The sequence below is a fragment of the Poecilia latipinna genome, unplaced genomic scaffold (genome assembly GCF_001443285.1).
Source record: "Poecilia latipinna isolate Pla-1442-1.1 unplaced genomic scaffold, P_latipinna-1.0 Scaffold122, whole genome shotgun sequence".
NCBI classification, from domain to species: domain Eukaryota; kingdom Metazoa; phylum Chordata; class Actinopteri; order Cyprinodontiformes; family Poeciliidae; genus Poecilia; species Poecilia latipinna.
Genome location: NW_015112738.1, coordinates 271,003 through 295,427, shown reverse-complemented (window position 1 = coordinate 295,427; position 24,425 = coordinate 271,003). Strand labels below are relative to the sequence as shown.

At 40.4% G+C, this 24,425-nt stretch overlaps 1 protein-coding gene across 4 annotated transcripts in view; it reads left to right on the top strand.

Moving 5' to 3' along the window:
• The window catches only part of disp1 (dispatched homolog 1 (Drosophila)), an 82,877-nt gene that overhangs the window by 13,036 nt on the left and 45,416 nt on the right, over nucleotides 1-24,425 (top strand). For 2 of the 4 annotated variants that reach the window (XM_015028360.1, XM_015028361.1), the window contains one exon: nucleotides 13,489-13,561. In XM_015028360.1, the coding sequence (XP_014883846.1) occupies nucleotides 13,531-13,561 (31 nt within the window). In that variant the 5' untranslated portion in view covers nucleotides 13,489-13,530. Of the gene's footprint in view, nucleotides 1-13,486; nucleotides 13,562-24,425 lie in introns of those variants that run through there. The other 2 variants (XM_015028362.1, XM_015028363.1) reach the window with 2 other exon arrangements.

Below are 24,425 nucleotides of genomic sequence, written 5' to 3'. Positions count from 1 at the left end.
GCTACTACTCTGTGTTGGTCTATTAATTCAAATACATTCATTGAACTTTGTGGATACAACAAGATGAAACATGAAAACGTCCTAGGAGTGAGAATTTCTGGTTTTCATCTTGCTCCTCTGTGTCGGTCCCTTTTTCTCAGTGGCTCCTGTCGTCTCTTCAGCCAGACTCCTTATAAGACGTGACAGTATTTTGTTTCTTCCTTCGTCCGGAGTAGTCTTGTGTTGTAATCTCTTTGTCCATCTGTCGTTTCTTATTCCGAGCTCTGAATCAGTTCCGTGTAACAGTTTGACAGACTTTGTTGTCGCACAATTAGTTTTAATCACGTTCTAATCCTATCTAATCTCATTAGCATGAAGTTTTCTCTCAGTGTTTGCTTAGCTCTCTGCTGAAGTTCTGGATTCTCCTTTCTCTCTCTCAGTGCCGGGGAGTTTCCTGTCCTCCATGGGGGATTAAAGTTGACGAAAAGCACGTTCTGGTTGATGAAGTTGTTCAGACACACCTGCGTTCGAACAATCCCATATGGTGCAGCGATGCATGTAGGCACAGGCATAGCCGTACATATCGGCACGAGTGAACTACAGCAACATTTGGCTTGCATTTCCGCAGCAGCTTCTTCTGCAGACGGTAGGGAGAGGATGAGATTGTGACGGAGCACTTTAAAGTTCTTTGTCTTAAGTAGTTTTTCCATAATACTTTTTTTTTTTTTTGCTTTGGATTCTTGTTTGACCTTGACGTAGGAGCCCAGGGTCCTAGCAGTTCCTTGCTTTCTTTCTTTGCTCAACTTGCTGGTTGTTGGCAGCTTGTTGGTCCCTGCTGGATGGTTTCATTGGTCCCTGTTGGATAACAACGTTGAGTAAAAGCAGGATGTACAAGCTGCTTTAGATACAAGCCCTTGCTTTTTGTTGCAGTTTCATTGCACAATCCACTTCTCCACACTATTTCTGTCCTTTTAGTATTTCACGAAAGGATTTTAGTTTTTGCTGCACGTTTACTGCCCACAATGGTAAGTACGTCCTGTTAAATCTGCGTCTGAGCTGCCTTAATTGTTAATGTCGTAGATTCATCATTGTTTAAGAAACATTCCTCAGAGATTTTGGTCTATTTTAACAGGGTGTCTGTGAGGCCATTGGAGGTAGAGTGAACTCATGTTCAAGAAACCAGTTTGAGATGGTCTGAACTTTTCAGATACAATTTTCTTTCCTTTTCGGGGCTGCCATTTTAAGGGGTTTTTTTTTTTTTTTTTTTTTACAGATTATAGTCTGGTAGATTCAGCTCGATTGGAAACCAAAATGGCAATATTTGTTAAATTTTCAGGTGGTGGGGTTCACTTTCACAGTGTGCCATGTCAAACAATTCAAACACTTTGAAAAACCAGTTTACCACCCTCACCTGTGGTGGCGCTGCACCAAGAGACACTGAAGGAAACACAAAAATTCTGAAGAAGACATTGAGCCAGGCCAGCTGTAGGAACCCATATGAACTGATTAGATCCCAGTTGTCGCCCTTTGGTGGCTGTTATAGACATGCCAGGTTTTGCTCTTAAAGAGGCAGCATTATGTAAAACTTTTTCAGCATTGTTTGTTATTCCCTCTTCAGAAACATACCTGGAGTTTTGCCTTGATTCTTCCTCATTCTCATGCATGTTTGAGAAATCTTTTAATCTCCCATGGCAACCACTCAGCCGTGTAAACACCTGGGTGGAACCTAGCAGCGCCTTCCAGGTGCAGCTCATCCTCAGAGCTGCAGTTTACAACCTTCACAGCTCCCACCTCTCATACCAGCCCTTCCCCAAAACTCCCCCGCTTAGCTCCTTCAGACTAGCCAGCAGCAATTAGCAAACACCTGATGCAACAGCGCATCTGCTGAGCTCATTGCAGGAGGTGCTTCTCAGTGCAACGCTGGTAAAAATGTTGCACATGAGACATGTTGTGATGACTTCCTGAAGGCGGAGTTTCTTAAAGAGACAAAGGCCCAACTTCAAGGTGTTAGATTACAAAGTAAAATTTCTTATATAGTTATTTTTAAAACAACTGAAGTTAACATTGTTACTTGATTGTGCTATAAAATAGCACTATGTGCCTGGAAACTTATAATTCTTCCCCTTTAAATATTCTCTTTCTCTTTCACATTGTACTGTGATTGCTAAAATATAATAGTTTTCTCCCATGTCAGAATTTACTTTTGTAAGCTTTTTAGATGTTTCTTAATCAGGATATTGTGACAATGTTGTGAACTATGGTTGCACATTGTTAGGAAAACATGTTGTGCATCCAGTGTGCAGGGCGATTTTTAATATTGCTTTATTACTTTTAAAAAAAATGTTTTAAATCTGTAATAAAACTTTCAGTAATACACGAAGGAAGCAGGAAAAGCCTCTCCTATGCCAGTGTGAACAATAAAGTCTGAAAGACGCACATCTCAGTAGAAAATCCTACAAAGCAAACAATGTGACATCATGGGGTCTGAACGCGAAACAAAAGCAAACAGACAGACCTGTCAACTGTCTGACTGAGCAGCAGGATAAAACCGAGAGCTGTCCCAGAAATAGAGGCTACAAGCGTCCCACAGTCTACTAGACCCAAAATAACAGTAAACAAGCCCTACCTCGAGCAGAACATGACGCATGGAAAGTAATTAAGCGAATCCTCAAAGTCCACACTCCCTCGCCTGGTTTAGACTTCTCTTTTTATGGATAGAGTAATGCTCATAGGGCAACAAACAGGTGATTGAAACGTGTAAAATAACTTGTTTATAACACTGTACAATGTAGACTTTTGGAAGAAACACATAAACAGAGCTTTAGCTGTTTACTGCACAAGACGGGTAAACATGTCAGTCTTGTTCCTTGTGGAGAAAATAATTCACTTTACTGAACAACCTAACTATGACAGAGCATCAGGGCCACGCAAAGAAAAATTATAATTAAAGCTCCGCGGAGCCTCAAGCGGCCCTCGCAGCCAAGCCTAGCCACCGCGGATGTTCCAGAAAAATAGTCATAAAATTACAAGAAAAGCAATGTTATTACGACTATTCTTGTAATATGACTTTGTTTTATTTCGACTTTAATCTCACACAACTTTATTGTCATAATATTGTTATCTTGTAATATTGTGACTTTGTTCTCAGGATATTAAGATTATTCTTGTTTGATTTCGACTTCTTGTAGTTTTACTATGTTCTCAAAATTTTATGATTTCATTCTCATTATTTTGACTTTATTCTCATATGACCTGACTCTTGTAATATTATGTCTTTATTCTCATTTTATGTTGACTTCTCATAATTTTATGACTTTATTCATATAATTTTAACTTCAGTTTCATATGACTATTCTCGTAATACTATGACTTTATCCTGGTTTTATTTTGACTTTATTATTCTACGACTTTATTCTCTTCACTGTGACTTTGTTTCAGCTTTATTCTTGTATGACTTTTTTCTCATAATTTTACACTTTTGTTTTTTTAGTGTGTCTCTAATACTCCGGTATAAAAAACTACTTTTTCTTGAGTGCATGTTATGTTTTGGTAGTACCGGTTCATTCAGCTGCATTTCCTGGTTCTGACTTAGCAGATCCCAAGGTTTCAATAGGTGGCGCACAAAGAATGACCTCTCCTGCTGATATCCGTTCTTCCGACCTTCTTAGGAGCAGATAGGTTCCTCTCTCAAAACATCAGCATTTGCATATAGACACAGACTAGCCTCAGTGAGCTCGTCCAAGTCTTACATCAGCCAATTGGACCGGACTCATGATTGCCCCCAGCTGCCAAGCGCAGACGTGAGCCTTCTCACACAATGTGTCCGCAGCTGTCAAGGTCAGCTTGAAAGCTCTTTCCTGCACAATTTTTGACTAGAGAAATGTGTTTGTCCATATCATTGTGGGCTTTGGTATGTTGGAGGAAAAGCAACTTGCTTTGATGGTACTGCACCTGCTTTTTTATTCCTTAAAGGGGCAGTACTACGTAAAGTCGTTTTTTGTTTGTTTTTTTTTTTTTACTTTTATGTCATGTTATGATGTTATTCCCTCATCAAAGACATACCTGGAGTGTTGCCTCGATTCTTTCATGCATATTTGATAAATTCTTAAGTCTGTACGGCAACCATTCAGCTGTGCAAAACGCCTGGGTGGACCTAGCTCCCCCTTTGAGATGCAGCTTGTCCTCTTAGCTACAGTTTCCAAGCTTCAGATCGTCCTCCTCACAGGGAGCATCCCTCCCCTGTGACTCTCTCACTAAGCTCCTTCAGTCTAGCCAGCAGCAATTGGCAAACACCTGAAGAACTCATCATACAAACTTCTACAGTCCGAAACAGGATCATGGAGACCCATTGCTGTGAAGGCGTGCTGAAGGCGGGTGTTGGAGAGGATAGGAAGTTCTTAAAGAGACAGCAGCACAATTTCTAAACGTCAGATGATGCATGGTCATATTTTGTAAGTTATTTTTGATATATTCAGCAGTTTCATTAGAACTGAAGGTAACATAGTTACTTAATTGAAATTGGACCTCTGTCTCTTTAAAACAACTGCTGCTCTATCTGAAAATCCGCCTTCAGGTAGTCATCACAACATTCCTCTATTAACTCTTTAACAACATTTTACCACTGTTTCACTGAGAAGTAGCTCCTGTAATGAGCTCGGCAGATGTGCAGATGCACCAGGTGTTTGCTAATTGCTATTGGCTAGTCTGAAGGAGCTGAGTGGGAGAGGTGCGGCGGAGTGCTGCTCTCTGAAGTGGGAGCTCGGAAGCTTAGAAACTGCAGTTTTGGGGAGGAGCTTTGTCGCCAAAGGCGGAGCTAGGTCCACCCTGGTGTTTTTCACAGCTATGCTTGCCATTGGAGACTAAAGAATTTCTCAAACATGCATGAAAGAATTAAAGCAACACTCCATGCATGTTTTTGATGAGGGAATAACAAAACATGATGTAAAGCCCCCAAAAGTCGATTGTACATAATACTTGCATGTTGATAACAATGTTCCATCCACTTCACAACTGTCCACTACTTTTTATCTTATCACATAGAATCCAAATAAAAAAGTTGCACTTTGTGGTTTTAACATGACAAAATGTCAAACAATTTAAAAAGATCCAGAGATATAAATACCTGGCATGGCACTGTTGGTGGAAATGTCTACTGTAAAAGGTTTAAAGACACGTGCTGCTTTACTACTCCCCCCCTGCTTTTAAATGTGTAATCATAAGAAAAGAATAATTGCCGCAAAATGTTCTTCACCAAGCTCTCTGAGTAGCAGTAATAGTTGTCATTAATAACGGAGTGTAATTTAATAGACAGACTGTATGCAGGAATCCCGTACAGTTTACTCCAACATGAGTTCCTGTTGGAGAGCACCGCGGCCTGGTCTCCGTCAGCTGTCAGGGGTTCTCGTACAGACCTGGCCTGTGCTGTGCCATCGGCTCTCTCGCCGCAATCACAGCATGTTTATGGACCTCTGGAGGCTCCGCGCTACAGGCCGGACTGCTGTGTCATTTTGTGGACCTAATTATGATTTGTGGACTTGATGCTTTTGGGGTCGGCTGCATAGTTGTTGTTTTTTTATTGACCAGCTCTTGGTGAGGTTAATGTCGTTGTCATTCTGACGTCACGGGTGGAGGTTTCCGTGACGTCGTCTTGAGCCATTTGAGACCTTCTCCTGTCGTTCCAGTCACCTTTGGAAGACGGTGTTCAGTGGAAGACAGTTTATAAATCGATAAACAGTTCAGTGTTCCTTTTGATTTAAGAGTAAAGCTGGACGAGATGAGCTAGAAGTTTGAAAATGATGTCTATAAAAACACTGGCCTTGCTCCTATAATAACATCTGGATCTGGTTTTGGTCAGTACCCTTCCCAGAATACTAAAGCAAAGCGGACTACCTCTTAGCTGAAGGTTTGCCTAACGGCTTAATAATTGAGTTATTCCTCCCGATTCCCACAAATTCTTCAAAAGAATGGCTCACTATTAGAAAACTGCTGATTTCTGCTTCCCTTACCCGTGTCTTGTGCCCATCCTCCCAACATCCTCTCTTGTTAGGGAAACAGACTGCGCTTTGTTTTTGCAATTATCACTTGGGCCAAAACCACGTTTCTGAAGCCCAAAGGTCGCAACAACTTGCCCTTTGGGGTTCTGTTTAAGTGCCACTTAAGACCGCTACTGTAGCTAATCACAAGGATTTATGAAGTGTATTGCCAAGAGACCAGCGGACTGGAGAGCAGTTGCTGGCACCCTGCTAAGGTGTTACAAACCCTCTTTTCTTTTGTCTTGACTTTCTTTTCCATCTTCTGTTAAAGCTTCCGATTGATGGCAGCTGGTGAAACGTTCTTTGTTCTCCATTTGTTGGCTCTGAAAGAAGGTCCGTTCCACTGCCGGCACAAGACTTTTCTTCCTCCTGCCGATGCTGGTCATTCCTTAAACAGTCCTGCACAGAAAGCTTTAGATTGATCTTGAGAGGACCCTTTACGACTCCCTGATCCATCCAATCACATTCCAGTGTGGTTCTTGTGAAGGTTTTGTCTGTTTTGCATAATTCCAGGTTCATGTCCAACCATTAGTGCTTCCAATGTTTCCGGTAATTGGGAGTTTTCAGCAGATCTTACTGGTGAGAGGTGTAGATTGGGGTTTGGAGAATAAAGAAGAAGAACACAAGCGAAAAGTGTTCTTAGTGAACTTCAGAAAACTTCAGAAGCATGTACTACAAAATCCAGATGTTGACCCCCCCCCCACACACACCCTACCCAGGCACATGCACACACACCCAACCATCTTCATAGTTACCATCACAAACTTGAATCTATTTTTAGGAGGAATTTTATGTGATTTTCAATAACCTCTACAAGTAACAATTTGAAACACATTACAGAGTGTTCTCGCAGCATGTTGTTGCCAACACCATGTTTCACTTTGGGTATTTTGCAAACCCATTGAATAAATTAGAGTATTATTGAAAAGTCAAATTATTTCCCGAACTTGAAACGCACTGTATAGATTAATACACACAAACGAATGATTGAAAACCTTAATGAAAAATATGTTTAATACCAGTTTGAAGGTTGTCAACTTTCAAGTGCTTTTAATGTGACAAATGAACCTCATTCAAACATACAGTTTAATTCATTGAATAACTGCCTTTTTATGTTAATGTCTAAAATATCAATGTTATTTTGAAGTCCATATTACCCATCCCCATTTTTTTCCTTTTTAGGGTCTAGTGGCCTTTATTGAACAGATCGTTTATTTAGCCATAAACACACACAAAAATATTACGTTTTAAATTTTATTTTCTTAATATTCCACTTTTTAAAGATGAAAACAGGAACTCCTCAATAGCTCCTTGCCTTATCCAGGGGAATATATCTGTCTCTTTGCTCCTCCTACTTTTGTTAGCCTCTTTAAATCTCTACCCGATAATGCCTTTGGTCTGGTTTGAGTGAACACAACAACAGGTCAGAGCTAATGAGCTCTCTGTGAGGAATGCAATGTATAGGCACCCCTCCACACACACACACACACACACACACACACACACACACACACACACACACACACACACACACACACACACACATACGTGCACACGCGCGCACACACACACACACGCGCGCACTCTTCCCCCTCCACCCTGTGGCAAATGCCATACTCTTAGATACCTACAGCTGGGGGTTGGCGGGGACACACTTCCCATTAGATTCCTTAAAGAGGCCTGATTGGTTGAGAAAATGCCAAAGAGAAGTCAAAATCACTTCAGATTCTGCCTCGCACAGCTGTGTGAATGCAGGAAGCAACGGTACCGGCGCTGATGAAGAGGTTAAGTCAGATTGGGGGACTGCACTGGGAGGGGGTGAGTTGAATCGGGATTGCAATTAGTTTTACCATTTGTTCACCTTCCTCACTCTTTTTCTCCTAATCCCTCAAAGTCCCCCTTATCCATAAGTGACCTTTGCCATGGGAGGTCGATATTGCGTTCCTGCAGGATGACCTTTGGTAATGAGAAGGTAGGTTAACGGGCGACCTGGAAGCACTTTGTCCCCATCTCCTGGGAACTCAAACAGTGAGCATACAAAGGCACACAGCAACAGCTGCTCCATCCCTTGCTCTTGTTTGGAAATAACAGGAACATAAACACCAACCACATCCCCATGAGCGATGTGCTTGAGGTGTCATGGGCTTCTACAGCAAAGAAGAGCTTCCCCACAGCCCTAAACATTTTGCGTGTGGGACAGAAAGTTCAAAGGTGGTCTCATCTGATTGTAGCCCCTGCTTCGATGTGTGTGCTGTGTTCTCTACATGAGTTGAAGCAGACTGTAACCGAAACATTTGATGTCTTTGATTCTGAACAGTTTACCACATGGGTCATATTTAGGGGTGAGCAATATGGACTTAAAGTTTTATCATGATATTTTGTGGTACTATGCTGATAATAAAAATGACAATAAGAACTATTTGTCACTTATTTTTTAGGCAGTTGTTTGGCTGTTTGACTACATGACACAAAAACAAAGATACAGTTCACACACGATTTTGTAATATGCTTCTTTTGGACGCCAATCACGTGTAGGCATGCACCAGTCCACTTTTTTCACTTCTGACACTAAATCTCAGATATGAGGCTGATATAATATATGTATCATATGAACTGATACCGATCCGATAAAACAAAAAGTGCTGAATTGACTTCAAACATTTCTATTTTTAAACACAAATATACATGTATTCAATCACAAATTTATTTTATAACTGTGCACCAGTACAGCACACTTAAATACATCAATATCTTGACAACCTTGGTCAAACTTGTAAAAACAAGTCAACTTTATTTTGAGTTGTGCTTTTAGAATTTTTCTTCAGCATCAAGGCCAATACAGATATTGATATCGGATTGGTGCATCTCCAGTCACATGACGGAGCGTGATTTATATCACTAAATTGCTCATAGTAACTGCATTCAATCATATTTTCAAATGTATTGATATTTATTGAAATTCTCATTTAACAAATGGCAAAGAAAATATCAAAACTAACAGTCCCACAACAATACAATAAATGTTTATAAGTGCCCACCCTCAGTCACATTTGTTGGGCAGCACACAAATGCACGGCACACCTCAGAGGCACAACTTCTTTTTTTTCCCAGATGCATCTTCTGAACCTCTTGGCTGCAGATAAAGCATGGATACAGTATCCTTGTTGACCTGTAGCACATCTGCGATCATGAACTCTTGCATGCTCCATGTTTACTCCTTGGTTTATTGGCGTAACATTGGAATAACTCAGCAGACAGGTGTGTTGGGTTGATGTATGCCCTTTATCCTGAGCAAGAAAGTTTGCTTTAAGTAGGTTAAATCAGGCAGCTCCAACAGTTTAAATTATTAAAAATAAATTGTGGTATGATTCTAAACCAACCTTCCCCTCTCATCATGAGCCTATTTAGTCACCACGGCCTGCTTTGGTTTGCCCTTGCCGTTTTGGAGTCTCTCCCAGCACTGCTGCTTTCATCGCTGTAGATCTTTCATGCCGATATGCACATGTAATTTGATACAAGCTTAATCTCCCCCCACCTCTTCTTTTAAAATCTGACTTGTCCCATTGCAATTCACATATCTAGCAAGAAATCACACAGCTGAAAAAAGACACAAGTGGAGACAGGAGCGGGTAGAGGTTTCTTGGCTGGCATCCATGTTTTACAAAGACGGCTAATCTACCTCTGTAACGGGCCATGCAATTCTTTTCTTTAACTTGAGAACCTGAAAAAAGGACTCCCTGCCCTCTTTACACATAAATTTATCACATATTGTACACCAAGGGAAAATATCACGAAGGGCCAAGTGTACACGAAAATATCTCCTCAAAAGTATTGATGTCGTCTGCGGGTCCAAAAACTGTATAGTGAAAGCGGACTAGTTGAAGTGCAATATAAACATTGTTGTCCCAATGCATTAAGGCATAAAACACACCCACAAACTTCTAACCAGTCACACAACTCATCGCACAAAGTTGTGTGATGAGTAAAACTAGCCTCCCTGCTAACAAGATATAGCTATTTTAGTATATCATTGAGAGACAATTTTTGTCGCTTTGGATGAAGCATGGGAGAGCCTTGGCCTGGTTAAAAACCAGCCTCTTGTTTTATGCTTTGCTTCTTACAGAGAAGCAAAGCTTCTCTGTAAGAAGCAATAACTTCTTCAATAACCCTTGGCTATTGAAGAACAATTCCTGAGAAGTCCAGCTCAATGGGAGACAATCCAAATGGAACACTGAAGGGAGATGAGAATTGAGTGGAATTGCATAGAAGGCAATGGCCAGGCAGGGAGAGCCTTAGCTCATTATAGAAAGTTCTCTGTTCTCTAGTCGTACCTTTTTTATTGATATGCATAAAAAATCACTGTTAGAGCCAGAAGTGGGGCTTGTTCAGACTCCTTTGCTCCAAAACAATATTTTTATTATCTCATCTGCTAATAATTGCATAGTATTTGAGACAACAAATTATAAGGTCCTGATTAATCTAATGTCATGTACAAGTTACCTGTACCCTTAAAGGTCACACCCCTTTTTCAGGGCGTAAAATATACAGCACTGACAAAGTACACACACAGAGTGGTGAAAATGAAAGCAAGCGGGGCGTGTTGAAAATTCATGTGACTAAAATATCAGATCAAATGGATAGTGGAGTGATGGAAACCACTGATGGTTTCATGTTGTTAGGATGTAGCTCTCCTTAGGGCCTTGATACAAGCAGCTGTTGTGTTCCCTCCTACGGCAGGATGGCCCACAGCTGTTGTTACTGGTCCTCGAGATCCAGCAGATCGACACTGGGGTGAACTTCAACACCAACCTGATTCCACTCATGCTGAGTTGTGAAAAGACAGCGGGGTTTGTTTGGCTATGGGTGGACCTCAAACCCGTGCAGGAAGTTCAAAAACCCACATTGTAACTTATCACTTCTATGCACGGGTGTGATGCTCACCTTTGGGAATGCAGAAAAGAGATATGTTGCGAAAAATGATACAAGGGCGAGTGTCTGAGGCTGACGACCTGAGCCTAACTTTACAACAGCAATACAGATTCTCTGTTACACAGCCTAACCTGCGAACGGGGCAGGAATAAACCAGATTTCAGAGCTGTCTTGTCTGTCTAGAAATGGCTTTCACTCAGAGGAAATGAGTCTACGATACACAGGCATTGCTCAAATTCCTCCCCTTGTCATTGCTGCTAAAGCAAATAATGGCTTAGGGGGAAGGATTCCGCCACTGAATCAACAGATTGTTTGTATCTTCACAGGCTCAAAGGGAACATTTTCAAGGTTTTGAAAATGTTAGAGCTTTTTTTTCCAAAGGAGATGATTGCTTGCCTCACTGAATCCATGGGGTTTCAGCATCTCAGTTCAAGGAGATATATGGATTTCACCTCTCGGGATTGGAGTGACTCGTTTAAAAGACACTGGACATTGGATAATTTGCTGCAAACCTGCCTGCTTAGGACTACCAGCAATGTGACTTCCATTCAGACTGGAATAATATCAGCATGGGAGCAGTATTTTTTGTTTGTTTTTTTTACAGCGACAGTTACATGTTCATGGTAAACCACATTAATTTGAGAGAGAAGGTCAACAGGAGTACAACATTATTTATGGAGGATTTCATGTTTTAAAGGAAACCATTTTGGACAATTGAGGGTTCAAGTTTTAAAACCAGACCACGATATGTTTTAGAGTGAACTCTAACACATTAGCTTAACAAAATGGGTTCCCTGAGACTGGTTCTATGTTTTCAATGCTACATATCAACATATTTTTAAATTGTTTTCTCTTGTTGTTTTCTGTCTCTTGATTTCCAGCCTTTTGTCTTTTCTGGTTTGGATAACCTTTCCTCAAACTGGAAGGACTGGTTGAAATTTAAGCCCTGTTTCTGGGTAAAGAAACTACCTTTGACCTGAGGTCATTCCTCTAAATTGGCTAAAAGTTCCTCTTTTTTCCCCTCCTCCTGTCCATATTGAATTCTTAAACTGTGTCTAGCTCTCTCTTCTCCATATCGACACACCTAAGTAATTGGTGATGTGGACCATATGTTTGGCTTGAATGGCCTTCTGTTCTGTAAAACCATTAGACATAGTCAAAGATATATTATAACCTTGTTATTGGGCTACCTGTCGCTGGCTGGGTACCCATCACATTTAGAGGGGTTAAGCCTTCCAGTGCTGTTTCTGTTTTCCTGGCCTTCTCAGATGGTGGATCTGTCAAATCAAACATATTACTTCAAGACACAATGGGTATAGATTTATCATTGTGGGTAATCTTCACAGTTAAATGACCTGCTTGGAACTTTTTAGCAAAGCAGGGGTATGAGGTGGGTGTATGACCTTCCAGCTGGATGGGGTTGGGTGAAAAACGCTTGCATTTTTTGGGAACTTATGTTTTATGGGGTCAGAGTTTAGGTTGTTGACTTGCCATCCGGCGCTGGTCTTTTCGCTCCTTTACCGTTGCGTGCCTTGGTGGTCTCGGTCATGTCACACAGTGTAAAATTGAGAAGTTCACTATTTAAGTTCAGCAATTTTAGTTTGCTCATGGTAATGGTTTTTCATGTTTTGCAGGACTAAGTTGACCCAAATGGGGTTCAAACCCAGAGTTAATGGAAGGGAGGCATGTTGTAAAGACTTTGAAATAGATTTATAACGTCAAATTATAATGAGATTTTAGCAGTTGAATTATCTTTATAATTAATGCAAATGGACTATTTTGAAAAAAACCAACCCAAACAGTCCCTCCAGTTTTTCGCAGTTTCATGATTGTGGAAATTCACAACGCTAATATACAGCTGTGAGTTTATTGCTGATTTCCCACAAAAATGTTCAAAAACATTGGGCTTACGTGACAGCTAACTCTCAGCTGCTGCATGCAGTATTTTTTGTTCTACTACACTGCTGCATCAACCTTACTTGATGTCAAGTTATAGACTGTGATGGATATGGCGAGAAACAAAAATCACATTTACCGTTGTACATTTGCGCAAAGGGTGGAGCATGGTTATGGGTTATGCCCAAGTCTGCTGATATTGACGTATTGAAGTTTTTTTTTTAATGGTTTTATTGGCTCTAGTAGCCTTTGAGAGTGGTTAGACAGGAAAGTAGGTCATGAGAGAGGGGAAAGACATGTGGCAAAGGTCATGAGGCGAAGAATCAAACCTGCAGCGTCGAGGACTAAAGCCTCCTTATGTGTGTTGTGCTTTACCCCTGAGCCACCACAGCAGCCCATATTCAAGTTTTTTAAAGAATCAAAATGTTTGTGTGCCCAGTCTGACTGATCTATATTGGTGCTTATTTTCTCTGCTTATGTAGTGGATGCATTTTCCTCTTGGTAAAACCCAAGCTCTCTGCTTTTTAACTACTGTTGATTGATGTTATAACCTGCGGAGTATCAATAGTAACACTTCAGCCTTGATCAAATTATGAAAACCTGTATTAAATAAAATGATTAGAGACAGAATATTCTCTTTGTTTTTCCACAGATCCAGATGTGAAAGCCTCAGCTGGTCTGAACACATGAATCCATGCAGAGCATGTTCCAGTGTCATGTTGCAGGTGAGACACGCTGATCCAAAACAAAATCCCTTTCACCAGATGTGTACCAGATAGGTCAATAAATCTAACATTTTTTGATCACAATCTGGAAAATGTCCTTCATTTTTTTCCCCTTGATATCAGAACATTATCACAACAATAAACACCTTTATATCGATCTGGATCAATCAGTTCATCTGTTCTATGTAAACTGTATTAGCTAAATTAAAATTTGTATGCAGTGTGTGAAAAGGGGTGGCTTTTGACTGTTTTCTATCAAAAACTCTCTTGCTTCAGCAAATTGACCATATCACTTGGGCATGCGGCAACATTTTCCATTTCCTATCTAAAAATATCAACAGTCCTGATGTTCTTACTGCTCATAGTCTTGCCTCTCTATAAAGTCTGGTCATCTACGAGTCACAATTTGAGATTACGATGGTGGCAATTAATCTTTGGCTATTATTGTCGGCATTGCAACATCCTTAGCAACAATAATATTGAAAACTGCGGCGCACACTCGTTATGATAACTGCCTGCCTAAATGGTTGCCACATGACCAAATAATAAACCAGTGGCTCATGAGCAATATTCAGCTGTTTCTTGTTGTATTTTTTGCCGACAGTCTCTGTTTAAAATTAGAGTCAACTGTTTCATGTACTGATGCTGATGACTGACATAAATTTTTTTAATCTAAACTTATTTTGACGAATTCAGAAAGTAAATACTCTCGTTATGTGGAGTATTGTAATATATTGTTTCTCTGTTCTTTATAAGGTAAAACTTTGAATCTAATAAGTTAACATTAGCAGGTTAATTAGCCAGCCTGCAGTCTGCTGCTTAACAGACATGCCACTCATAATACTATTATGACTAAATTACTTAAAAAGATAAAGGTTCACAAAAACAAACCACTGCTGTTACCGGTCCCTAATGGACCAGAGCATTTCAATTTTTAGGTTCAGTTAAATGACCTAAAAATGTTTTTGTAAGGCAAATGACAGAAAACCAGATGTGTAAAAACAAAGCCATCTATTTATCATAATCACAACCTTTCATGCACCGTTGTCAACATAATACCAAGAAGAGAACAAATATTATTTTTGATTGATCTTGTTCAATTAAAGCAAACCAAAAAAAACAACAAAAAAACATCACACCACTGAAGAAGGAGCAGAAGCAGAGCTGACTGGATAGTGTAGCACAAATGCTGTCTTTGAACTCGATCCACAATCAAATTGAAAAGCCCATGTTTAAATAGGCTTTCGCATTCACCGTATATTCATTCTGACAGGCTTGTCTTGACTTCATGTTGTGAACAGCCCTTTAAAAGCCCGTTATTATGAACCTGACGTAAAATCCGCCCACCTCCTCTTTATGTGCTGGAAAAGTCAGACCTCTTTCATCAATGCCCCTTAATCACAAGCAGCCTAATAAAGAAAACATGCAAGGAGTCAAGAGCCGCTGCTGGCCTTCCTCCTTTCACCATGCCTCTGTCTGGCAGGTCCAGACAAGCATGCTGTAACAAAAAAAAAAAAAAAAGCTGAAGATGTTTGTTCTTTACCTGACAACAGCTGGGTCACTGACACTGAGCCAGGTAGTGATATTATTTACCTCCAGCTCTGTCTGAACAGACTATCCAAAGTTGGAAGAAAAACCATTTTTCAGTTAGCTTCTGGCAGCACTGATGTGTAAATTGTGGGCAGTTCTCCTCTGAAAACATGTTAGTTGATGTGTGATTACAGCGGCGTCAGGGTTGTGTGGTCATTCACAAATTTTCTGTAACAAGTAAAATAATACAGAATCCAGGGTGATCTGGATCTTATTGGTTTTTTTAACATTTGATTTCATGCTGTGGCAGAAGCTTCAGGAAGCAGTGGAGAATTGGACGCTCAGGGAAACCCCAGCACAAACGCACACAGATATACACTTTTCTCCCAGAATCTTTCTTCCTTAGCTTTTGTGACACACAAATAAAATGATTACTTCTATTCAACTGAGGACTTTGTGTTCCATTCATTTTAGTAGCTGCATTTATGCCCAACCCAGACATTTTCCCTAACCATTACCAGTGTATTCTTAGTACCTCTAAACTGAACAACTTATGTATCTCTAAACCCAACTTATGAATTTAAATTTTTTTCTTGTGTGCGGTTGATCACATTTCCAAATGTATGTGATGTATGTGATCTCCTGTGTAAGAAATGCAGGCAACCTAAAAATGTCCCTCATTCGCAGTAGAGGGGGCAATAACAGCGTTATGCATGTAGCGAGTGTGCTCAGCGTTTGCGGAAGTTAACATGGATGGTAATGGTGGAGAGATTTTAAAGTTGCTCTCCAACAAGCGCTTGGACATTAACAATTTAATCCGTATTACTGTCCACCATGGTTGCTGTTTTTCTTCACGCGTCCACGTATGAGGACACAGAATAGTGACGTTTGTTGAGTTGGCACCACATATCCAAGTGGTCTGGGTTGCGTTTGTAAAAATTTGATCTGTGTTGTTCAAACAGACATGAAAAGATCAGATACAGCTCGCGTAAGGCCAAAAAATTTTTTTATTCGGGCCACGTCAGCCTGCAGTGTGAACATAGCCCAAATCTTGGACTTAAATTTGGTCGGATTTCAAGATAGCCAGTAAATTAACTCTCACACAAAGTGAAATTTGTTTAAAAAAATTAAATAAAATCACGATAAATGAGAACATATAGCAACTCAAAGCACCCAGGGTACGGGTTTAACCATTAGTACTGATGACACTTGGTCTCATTGAAACATTTGGGTCTGTAACCAATGACTGATTCACCCTCCCCGGTCCTCCCTGGCAGCTGTGTTGACTGTCTCATGCATGGGAACCCTTGATTACGGGGCTGACTGTACTTTTTGGGTCGAGTCTGGCAGTCAGTTCACCGCTCTTCCCGCCGCCGGCACGCACGCAGCACCCAGTCCTCCGCTTTGATCATGGCGCGCTGTAAACGACCGCTGCTCCATCACCCCATGCCTCAGGTCATCCACCGGGCTTTATTGGCCTAATGAATGCCTCGGCGATGTTTATCTGTGCTGTAACGGGTCTGACTGAAAACGCCTCCAGCAGCCACTTCGTGTCCAACGAGCTCACACTTTGGCAGACAGTTGTGTGGCGTGCGCTTCATTAGAAGCCTCAGCTGCGAGGGCCGCATATCATTTCTTCATTAAAGTTTATGATTTGTTGATTTTAATAATCTGTTGTGTGATTGTTTGGAGAGCATTAGAAAACCAGCTCTCCTTCGGTTAATGGGATACAGGTGTTCTAAAATGACATCAGTGTTTGAGCTCAGTTGGAAGTGGTTATATTGCTGAAATATAATTATATATATATTTTTTCCCTTATGAAAAAACATCCAGATGTGATTTATGATTAACCTTTCTCTGTGTAATGCATAAAATATATTAACATATGATGAAAAACTGCAAATGTTTTGGACTATGTAAATAATATGTCTTGAGTGATCAATAACAGATGCTTGAATTGGATGCATTATGGGCATCAGAGTTTAATAAATACTCGAGTTGGCATTGAGCCTCTCAGCCAGTTTAAATATTGACAAGACATTTGGCTGTGTTTTGCATTAGGTCTTTGCCTGTGACCAGCAGCTTAGCTGTAAGAATTAGAAATTGCGTAGCTTCAGGAGTTGAGTGTTGATGTTTCCCCAAAGGAAAATGACCAAACCCTCATCATCAGTGCTCTGTTACAGGCATATCTGAGCATTTCCTGCCTGTTTTATAATAAAGCAAAATATGTCAGGAGTAATCCTCCAGACTTTAGCCTTATATTATCACAAGAGAAAAATTATGCATTAATGCATGTTGACCGGTTCCTTTTTAATGAAGAAGAGGAAGTTGTTGTACTTGTACCAGATGTGGTGTCTGGTTAAGTTTGGAAGACATATTATGGAAAGTAAAAAAAAAAATCATCCTATGTCAGTTGGCGCAAGGTACTGAAACAACTTAAGACCAAATCTTGATGGAGAACAAGACTTGTAACATGAACAAAATAAGGCAGAGTAAGAAGAATGAGCATGTAAGAAAAAGGACAGGAAGAATTACACACTTTTCTTTCTCTTCTGATTCTTCTTCATCCTACATTGTCACCTCATCATCTTCTTCTTCTACTCTTTGAATCCACATCACACCATTTCCCACACTGGCTGTCACTGGTGTTTCAATGGCACATCTCCATAGGTTGCTGAAACACAAGGCTGACGTAATAGTTTTTTAGTGCTATAAGCGATACAGTGCCACTGGTTAAAACTGATGGTGCAATGAAATGTTAAAACCCAACATTTCAGACTGTTATTGGTATATGCACTGCCTGGCCAAAACCCACCACCACAATCTGGATTTAACTTAGTAAATGAGTACGAACCTCATATTGGATAATTACTGCATCCATTGTCTTTCAGCTGACGAAATGCAACAAGTAGGTTCTCATGATTGACAGACGTGGAAAAGAGGTTAGTTTGTTTAGCAATGATCAAATAATTTGCATTAAGCAGAGAAACATCTAAGGAGATTGCAGAAACTATTTAAAAAATTGGATAAAGAATTGTCCAAGGCATTATCAAAAACTGGAATAAAAGTGGGAAAATGTGGTGGATTGTGACTGGCGATCACTTATACGTTTGGTAAAATCAAATTGAAGAATAAATGCAGTAAAGGTCAGGCCTATGTTTTACAGTGAAAGTAGGAGCATTTCCACATGCACAGTGTGAAATGAATTCAAGGGATTGGGACTGAAAAGCTGTGGAACCGTAAGAAAACCACTAATCAGCGAGGTTAACCAGAGAAAATAAGCTACAATTTGCAAGCGAGCAATGGACGAGGTCATATGGACTGAGGAGTCCAGAGTGATGGGTGCATAAGGGTAAGAAGAGAGGCAGATGAAGTGATGGACCCATCATTCCTAATGTCTCCTGTAGAAGCCTGTGGGGGCAGCTCTATGGTCAGGTGTAGGCTCAGTAACATTACAAACTGACCGACGGCTGAATGGCCAGGTTATTTCATCAATGGACTTTTTTCTTCTGTTATGGCATAGTCATATATTAAGATGACAATGCCAAGACTCATCAAGATCAGATTGTCAAAGAGTAGTTCGCACATGGATCAGTCTCCGATCAATGTGTGTGACCTTAACGGGGTTAAGGTCAGACCTTAGCCCCGTTGAGAAGGCTTTGCACAGTGGTCAGACTCTCCCCATCATCAATACAAAATCTTTCTGAAAACTAATGCAATACTGGATAAATTTTGACATTCCTGAAGCTAATTGAAACAATAGCTATGTTTCCATTACAAGGGGGAGGGGAAGCTTTGTTGATATTCTGCCAATGTTGAAAAAACACAATTCCGCAATTGTAGTTTTTCCATGAAATAAGAATCACAATGAAAATCACACTAAAGGAAGTTTGTTCATGCGACATTATTAAAAGAACATGCCGCACCAATATCCTCCCACCACTTGCTGTTGTCTTCGTCTTTTTCACCAGAAGTCACATGACTTGTGAGATGTGAAAACAGTGCAGTTTTGTGAAATGCACTAAATTTGATACAGCTGAAAAACCACCTCATCCAAGCGCAAAAACTTATCGATAAACGCCCATTCATCCATTTTCTGTACACCCTTATTTCTAGTGGGATCAGGAGGGGTGCTGGTGCCTATCTCCAGCAAACGTTCTGGGAGAGAGGCGGGGTTCATCCTGGACAGGTCGCCAGTCCATCGCAGGACAATACAGAGACAGACGGGACAAACAACCAAACACTCACACCTAAGGAGAATTTACCTGACAGTCATGTTTTTGGACTGAGGTTGGAAGCCGGAGTACCCGGAGAGAACCCATGTATGCACGGGAAACATGCACACTCCATGCAGAAAGGCCCCGGGCCGGGAATCAAACCCAGGACCTCCTTGCTGCAAGGCAACAGTGCTACCAACTACACCACTGTGCAGCCTTATCGATAAACATGTCTTTTCAAAATTGCAGTGTTTTCGTTAAGCAAATGTATTTTTGGAATTCTAATTTGTGCAATTGTGAGGCCAGGCAGTGTGTTTAACTTCCGGTTGGTTTAGGTCGAAGTGACTGAGTTGGGGCTTGGTTTCCGATTTTCCACTTGGCTTTTCTAAGTCTTTGATCATTTGCATGAGACTCTTGTATCTACATGAGTTCATTCAGTCGCCTGGTATGTGCTTTCTGTCAAAATGTCAAAATCTGGTATTTCGACATGTCGGTACCTGGTGCTGTCGGTTGGCGTGGTCAGAATTTCCCTCATCACAAAAACACAACACAAAGATGAAGTTCCTATCGTTTTAAATAAACCCTAAGAGAAAGCTGCATTGAAACATCACAGTTCTAACTTGTGACATTTAATATTCTCTTGAGTTCAGTCTTCAGTTTGCAGAGCATGCAGGCTCTTATCATGGCTCCGTTTGATCTTGTTTGACTAAGTTCTTTGGCTCGTAGATCAGTGAGGTGTAGTTTCACCAGTGTCATGTAGTATTCAGCCCGTAGTCTGAGAAATGTTTGCTTTGAATTTGCGACAGGTTAAGTTCCGATCCTCCTTTTTTTTTAGAGAGAGAAAGTGTATCCCACACGCTGAAAGAGGGGGGCTGCAAATGAAGGAATGGCACAGTTGTTGTTTTAGCAGCTGAGATTTTTTTTCTTCATACAATTTGCTTTGATCCCGCTGGTTGGAAGCTTGATCCATACATCTGTGTCTGACACTTGGCCGACCTGCCGTGTGTGTGTATGCGTGAATGCTCGTGTGTGCGCGTGCATATGTGGATGCTTATTTTCACTGTAACGGGTATCCAGGCTGTTTCTCCTTCTGAGAAGTTACAGAGAGAGAGAGAGAGGTCGTGTGTGGATGGAGCAGCTGAAGGATGAAGCTTTTAACCCGACGGTTCAGATGATCATATTTTTAATGATTTGGATTTCCCGCTCACATCTCTCAATATGAATTTTATTTTCTTATTTTCTAACCTTCTTATGTATTTTATTGGGGTTTTGTGTGATGAGACCAGCACAAAGTATGACATGGCTCTGAATCTGAACAAAGATGCCAAAGACTTTTCAAATTATGAAATAAAGAAGTCTGAAAAGTTTGCATTTGTAATTTCTTCCCTTTGATGTTACCCCTAAAAGAAAATCTTCTTGTGCTGTGCCCACTGCTCAGTGAGAGGGACCAGGCTGTGAAACAAAGAGGTTCAACAGCGTAGGCAATTTAAATCTGTCTTTAAATTAACCACTGCATAAAAGCAGATGTTCAAGGCCTCTGGGTTTTTTAGAGAGCTTTAGAGAACAATAGCGATATTTCTTACTATTCTAATATAGTACAACCCCACAACAGTCTTGCAGACAAGACCCTTCTGTTGTCCTGAACTGGCCAGACTGAGAGAGCATTTATCAGAGATAAAATCAAGAGGTTCATGGCAACTCTGGAGGAGCTACAGAGATCCACCACTCAAGTGGGAGGACAATGACTAGCAGTCCTATGAAGGGAAAAGAATCTGTTGAAAAACATTTAAAATGTATGTTCATAGTGTATCCTATCCAGTTTGAATGAGCTTAAGCTAATTTCTTAAAGAAGTATGGGCAAATATGCCAGTCTCTAGCTATGCAAAGTGTATGAATACTTTGGCAAGACAATTTGGTTAATTTCGGCTTCTTTGGTTGGATCTAGAAACTAATGTCTTATGTGTGCTTAGAAAATACCTATTGGGTTTCTTTTGTGTTGAATTGGATTAGTTGGGAGATGTAGCCCAAAGGGACATGCATATTCGTGACACCGTTGCGTCTTTCTTTTAGGCGGCATTGTCTGATGTAGAGGATCGTCTTCGGACCATTGTCCTGCGAGTTCCGCTGGTGGTCCCTGTCGTAAACGGCTCTCGAGGAGGAATCCCTTTCTAACGTGCTCTCTCCTTCCTCCAAGCCTGCGTCTCTTTCTGCGGTCGACCTCTTGACTGTCTGCGCGTTTCTCCGCCTTTCATGTAGCCCCTCTCGCTGTCTTTGTCACACGCCCACATTCGCGCACACAGGCTGAGCTCTGTCCCAGTGCAAAGCTAATCGCATATTGAGGTTTTTAGGTGTCTGTGGGGAAAGGAAAGACCCTGCTGGCTTGTCAGCGTCTCTGACCTCTCTGTCACAATGGGTCGCTCGCTCTCCTCCCACTCGTTTCCCTGCCAAGCTGGGAAGAGTAAATATTTATCAGCCCCCATGACAATGAGCCAGCTTGGGAGAGAGAACCTCTGACTGGAGCTCAGGCATGGCCCCTTGGCAAGGCTGATGTCATTTAGGAAGGATCGTAGGGAAGTTGAGTTGGAACCTCGGTATGCAATACACAATTGAAACATAAAAATGCTCTCAAGGTAGCAATTTGTTTTTACCAGGCAGATCCTCTGTACTTGAGTGGTGTTGGTTTTGGTCCATCCTTTAGAGGAGTAACTTATAAACTCCTGTGAATACTGGGAATCCACTGTGACGTGTGCTATTGGCACAAGACCTCGCAAAATTAAAAGACCACAATATTTCTTGTCAAAAGAAAATCACTATCACAAACCCTCATACTCTTTCTGTTAGTATGACTAAATGTCTATACTGTTTTGAAGAGGCCTGGAAGCAAAGGTAATTTTGAGACTCTTATTTTCAGTTCAAATTCAAAAATACTTTATTAATCCCAAAGGAATTTTTGAAATATGAAGGGGAAAGACTTTGATTAGTAGATTTGTAGGCACTGTAAGAATTGTACAATAGGTAACTACAATTGATGCTAATGTTAGAATTTGCTTCGGAACCTTCTGAAGCAAATTCCAATTGGTATTAAGCTAAAGGGCTAGTTCACTATTATATGTATTTATAATTTCTCTCATCACACCCTCCCCTTTAACTGAAAACCAACAGGCTGCTGCTCAGTATTCTGTCTCATGTTATTCATTGGACTTCCCTCGAGATTATACACTCCTTTCATGCTTTTATCCACTGCATACTTTTTCACATTGCTCTTTAGAAGATCCAAGAGAAATGCTATCCCGTTTACTTGTGCACAATGAAATGTCAATCTGATTTGAGGAAAGAAAACAGCCTAGAACCAAACATCCAATAACATGTCAAGTAGGCCTGATAAGCTTTTTACATGTACTTGCAGTGCAACGGGGAAGTGGCATTGCTGCAGCTGTACTGTGATGAAGCACAGACACAGAGTGCACTAAACGATAAAGGAAGCACCTGTCCCAATGATTGAAACGCAGCGAATTACAAGCAGGTGCTTCCATGCAGGTTCATTTGGTAGGATTTCTTAGCACTTAAGCACTTCCTGTACTTTCACATAGAAGTGCTGGATTTGCAGGAGGCAGCTGAAGTAAGAATACTTCGTAGGCAAAAAAACAACAATAACAAAAAAAAAACAAGTCCGAACAGATTTCAGAATGTATTAAAATTGTTTTGTTTAGCTAAGCCCTGCACTTTGAAAAAATTTAAAAAAAAAAAAAAAAAAAAAGTTCACGTTTTCAGACTTATCTCCCAGCCTATTTTTTTCTTTGCTGAGATGAGAAGAGCACACAGCCACTGAGTCAGCACATATTCCTGAGGCAGCAACCAAATCAAATCATTGTCAATTTGCTCGCTGCTGCGCTGTTGTTCTCCGCAGGCATGTTAATTGGCCCAATAAGATTTGTTTTGGCTGAGCTCCACAGCGAAGTTCTAATATGTCAGATATGGTGTGAAAAAGCGGGGGGTAACGGCCTGGCAGGGATAGGATCCATGTGTGCCAGAGAACTCAGAGTTTATGAGACACTTGACTAACAGACTCATAATTTTAAGATGTCTTTGGTTCTTGTTTGTTTGAGCACATTGTGAATATAAATGGACTTATTCCAGTAAAAGCAAACTAATACTCGTACATTTCTCCTTAGATAGTTCTTGCCAGAAGTTGCGTAGCGTAGACTTACCATTCTCATGAATCTCGCGTGAATTTTTGGCTTTTTTTTGATGAACTTCTATTATTCCCTTTTCCAAAGATAACGCAACGTCCACCTTTGCTGTTTGTTTTTTTTTTAAAGACAAGAATGACCCGCAAAATTGTAAACTATCCACACAAAACGATACATAAAAGCCCAAATACATCATTGGTTAACTGTTCCGCAGCAAGTAGATTTCAATAATCTCCTGCCATACTTCTGTGTATAGCTGAGGATACGGCTTTGTGTTTTGTTGGGCGTTTGTGAACATTGTCCAGTTGGAACTCTCATTTGAACCCAAGTTTCAACCATTTTCTTGTTAATTTTGAGCAGACCAACGTGTTTTTGTAAAAAATATATTTTTTAAAATGACAGGAAATTTTAAAAAAGCACTTGGTAACTATTGGAAGACATTGTTGACAAAACTTAAACACACAACTACAGAGTCCTAAAAATGTTAAATACAAAAAAACAACAACAAAAAATTACAATTAAAATAAATATAATTTGTTTTGTACTTCATTTAAATTATTTGAACAAGCTAATTAATGCTGGTCACATTCAGAGCTGACCCAAGACATAAATGAACCAAGCAGCTGCTTGGCATTTGGGGCCCCCATAAATGCATATTTTGTTTTAATAAGAATGACATTGCTATTAAATTAGATTTAAAGGGTGCAACATACATGAATAAAAATAAATGTTAAATTGTTTATCATTTAAATTTAAGATTTTAAAGGAGCTGTCTAGGTTTTTTTGTGAAAGTGCAAAAAACATAATGTTATATACCTTTAGTTTGTTGTGTTACCATAGCTACACTCTGATGCTATGAGTTAAATTTTTGTGGTTGGGCTCTGGGGGGCTGTTTAGCTCCACATGCGCACTCTGTTGTACCCTCCC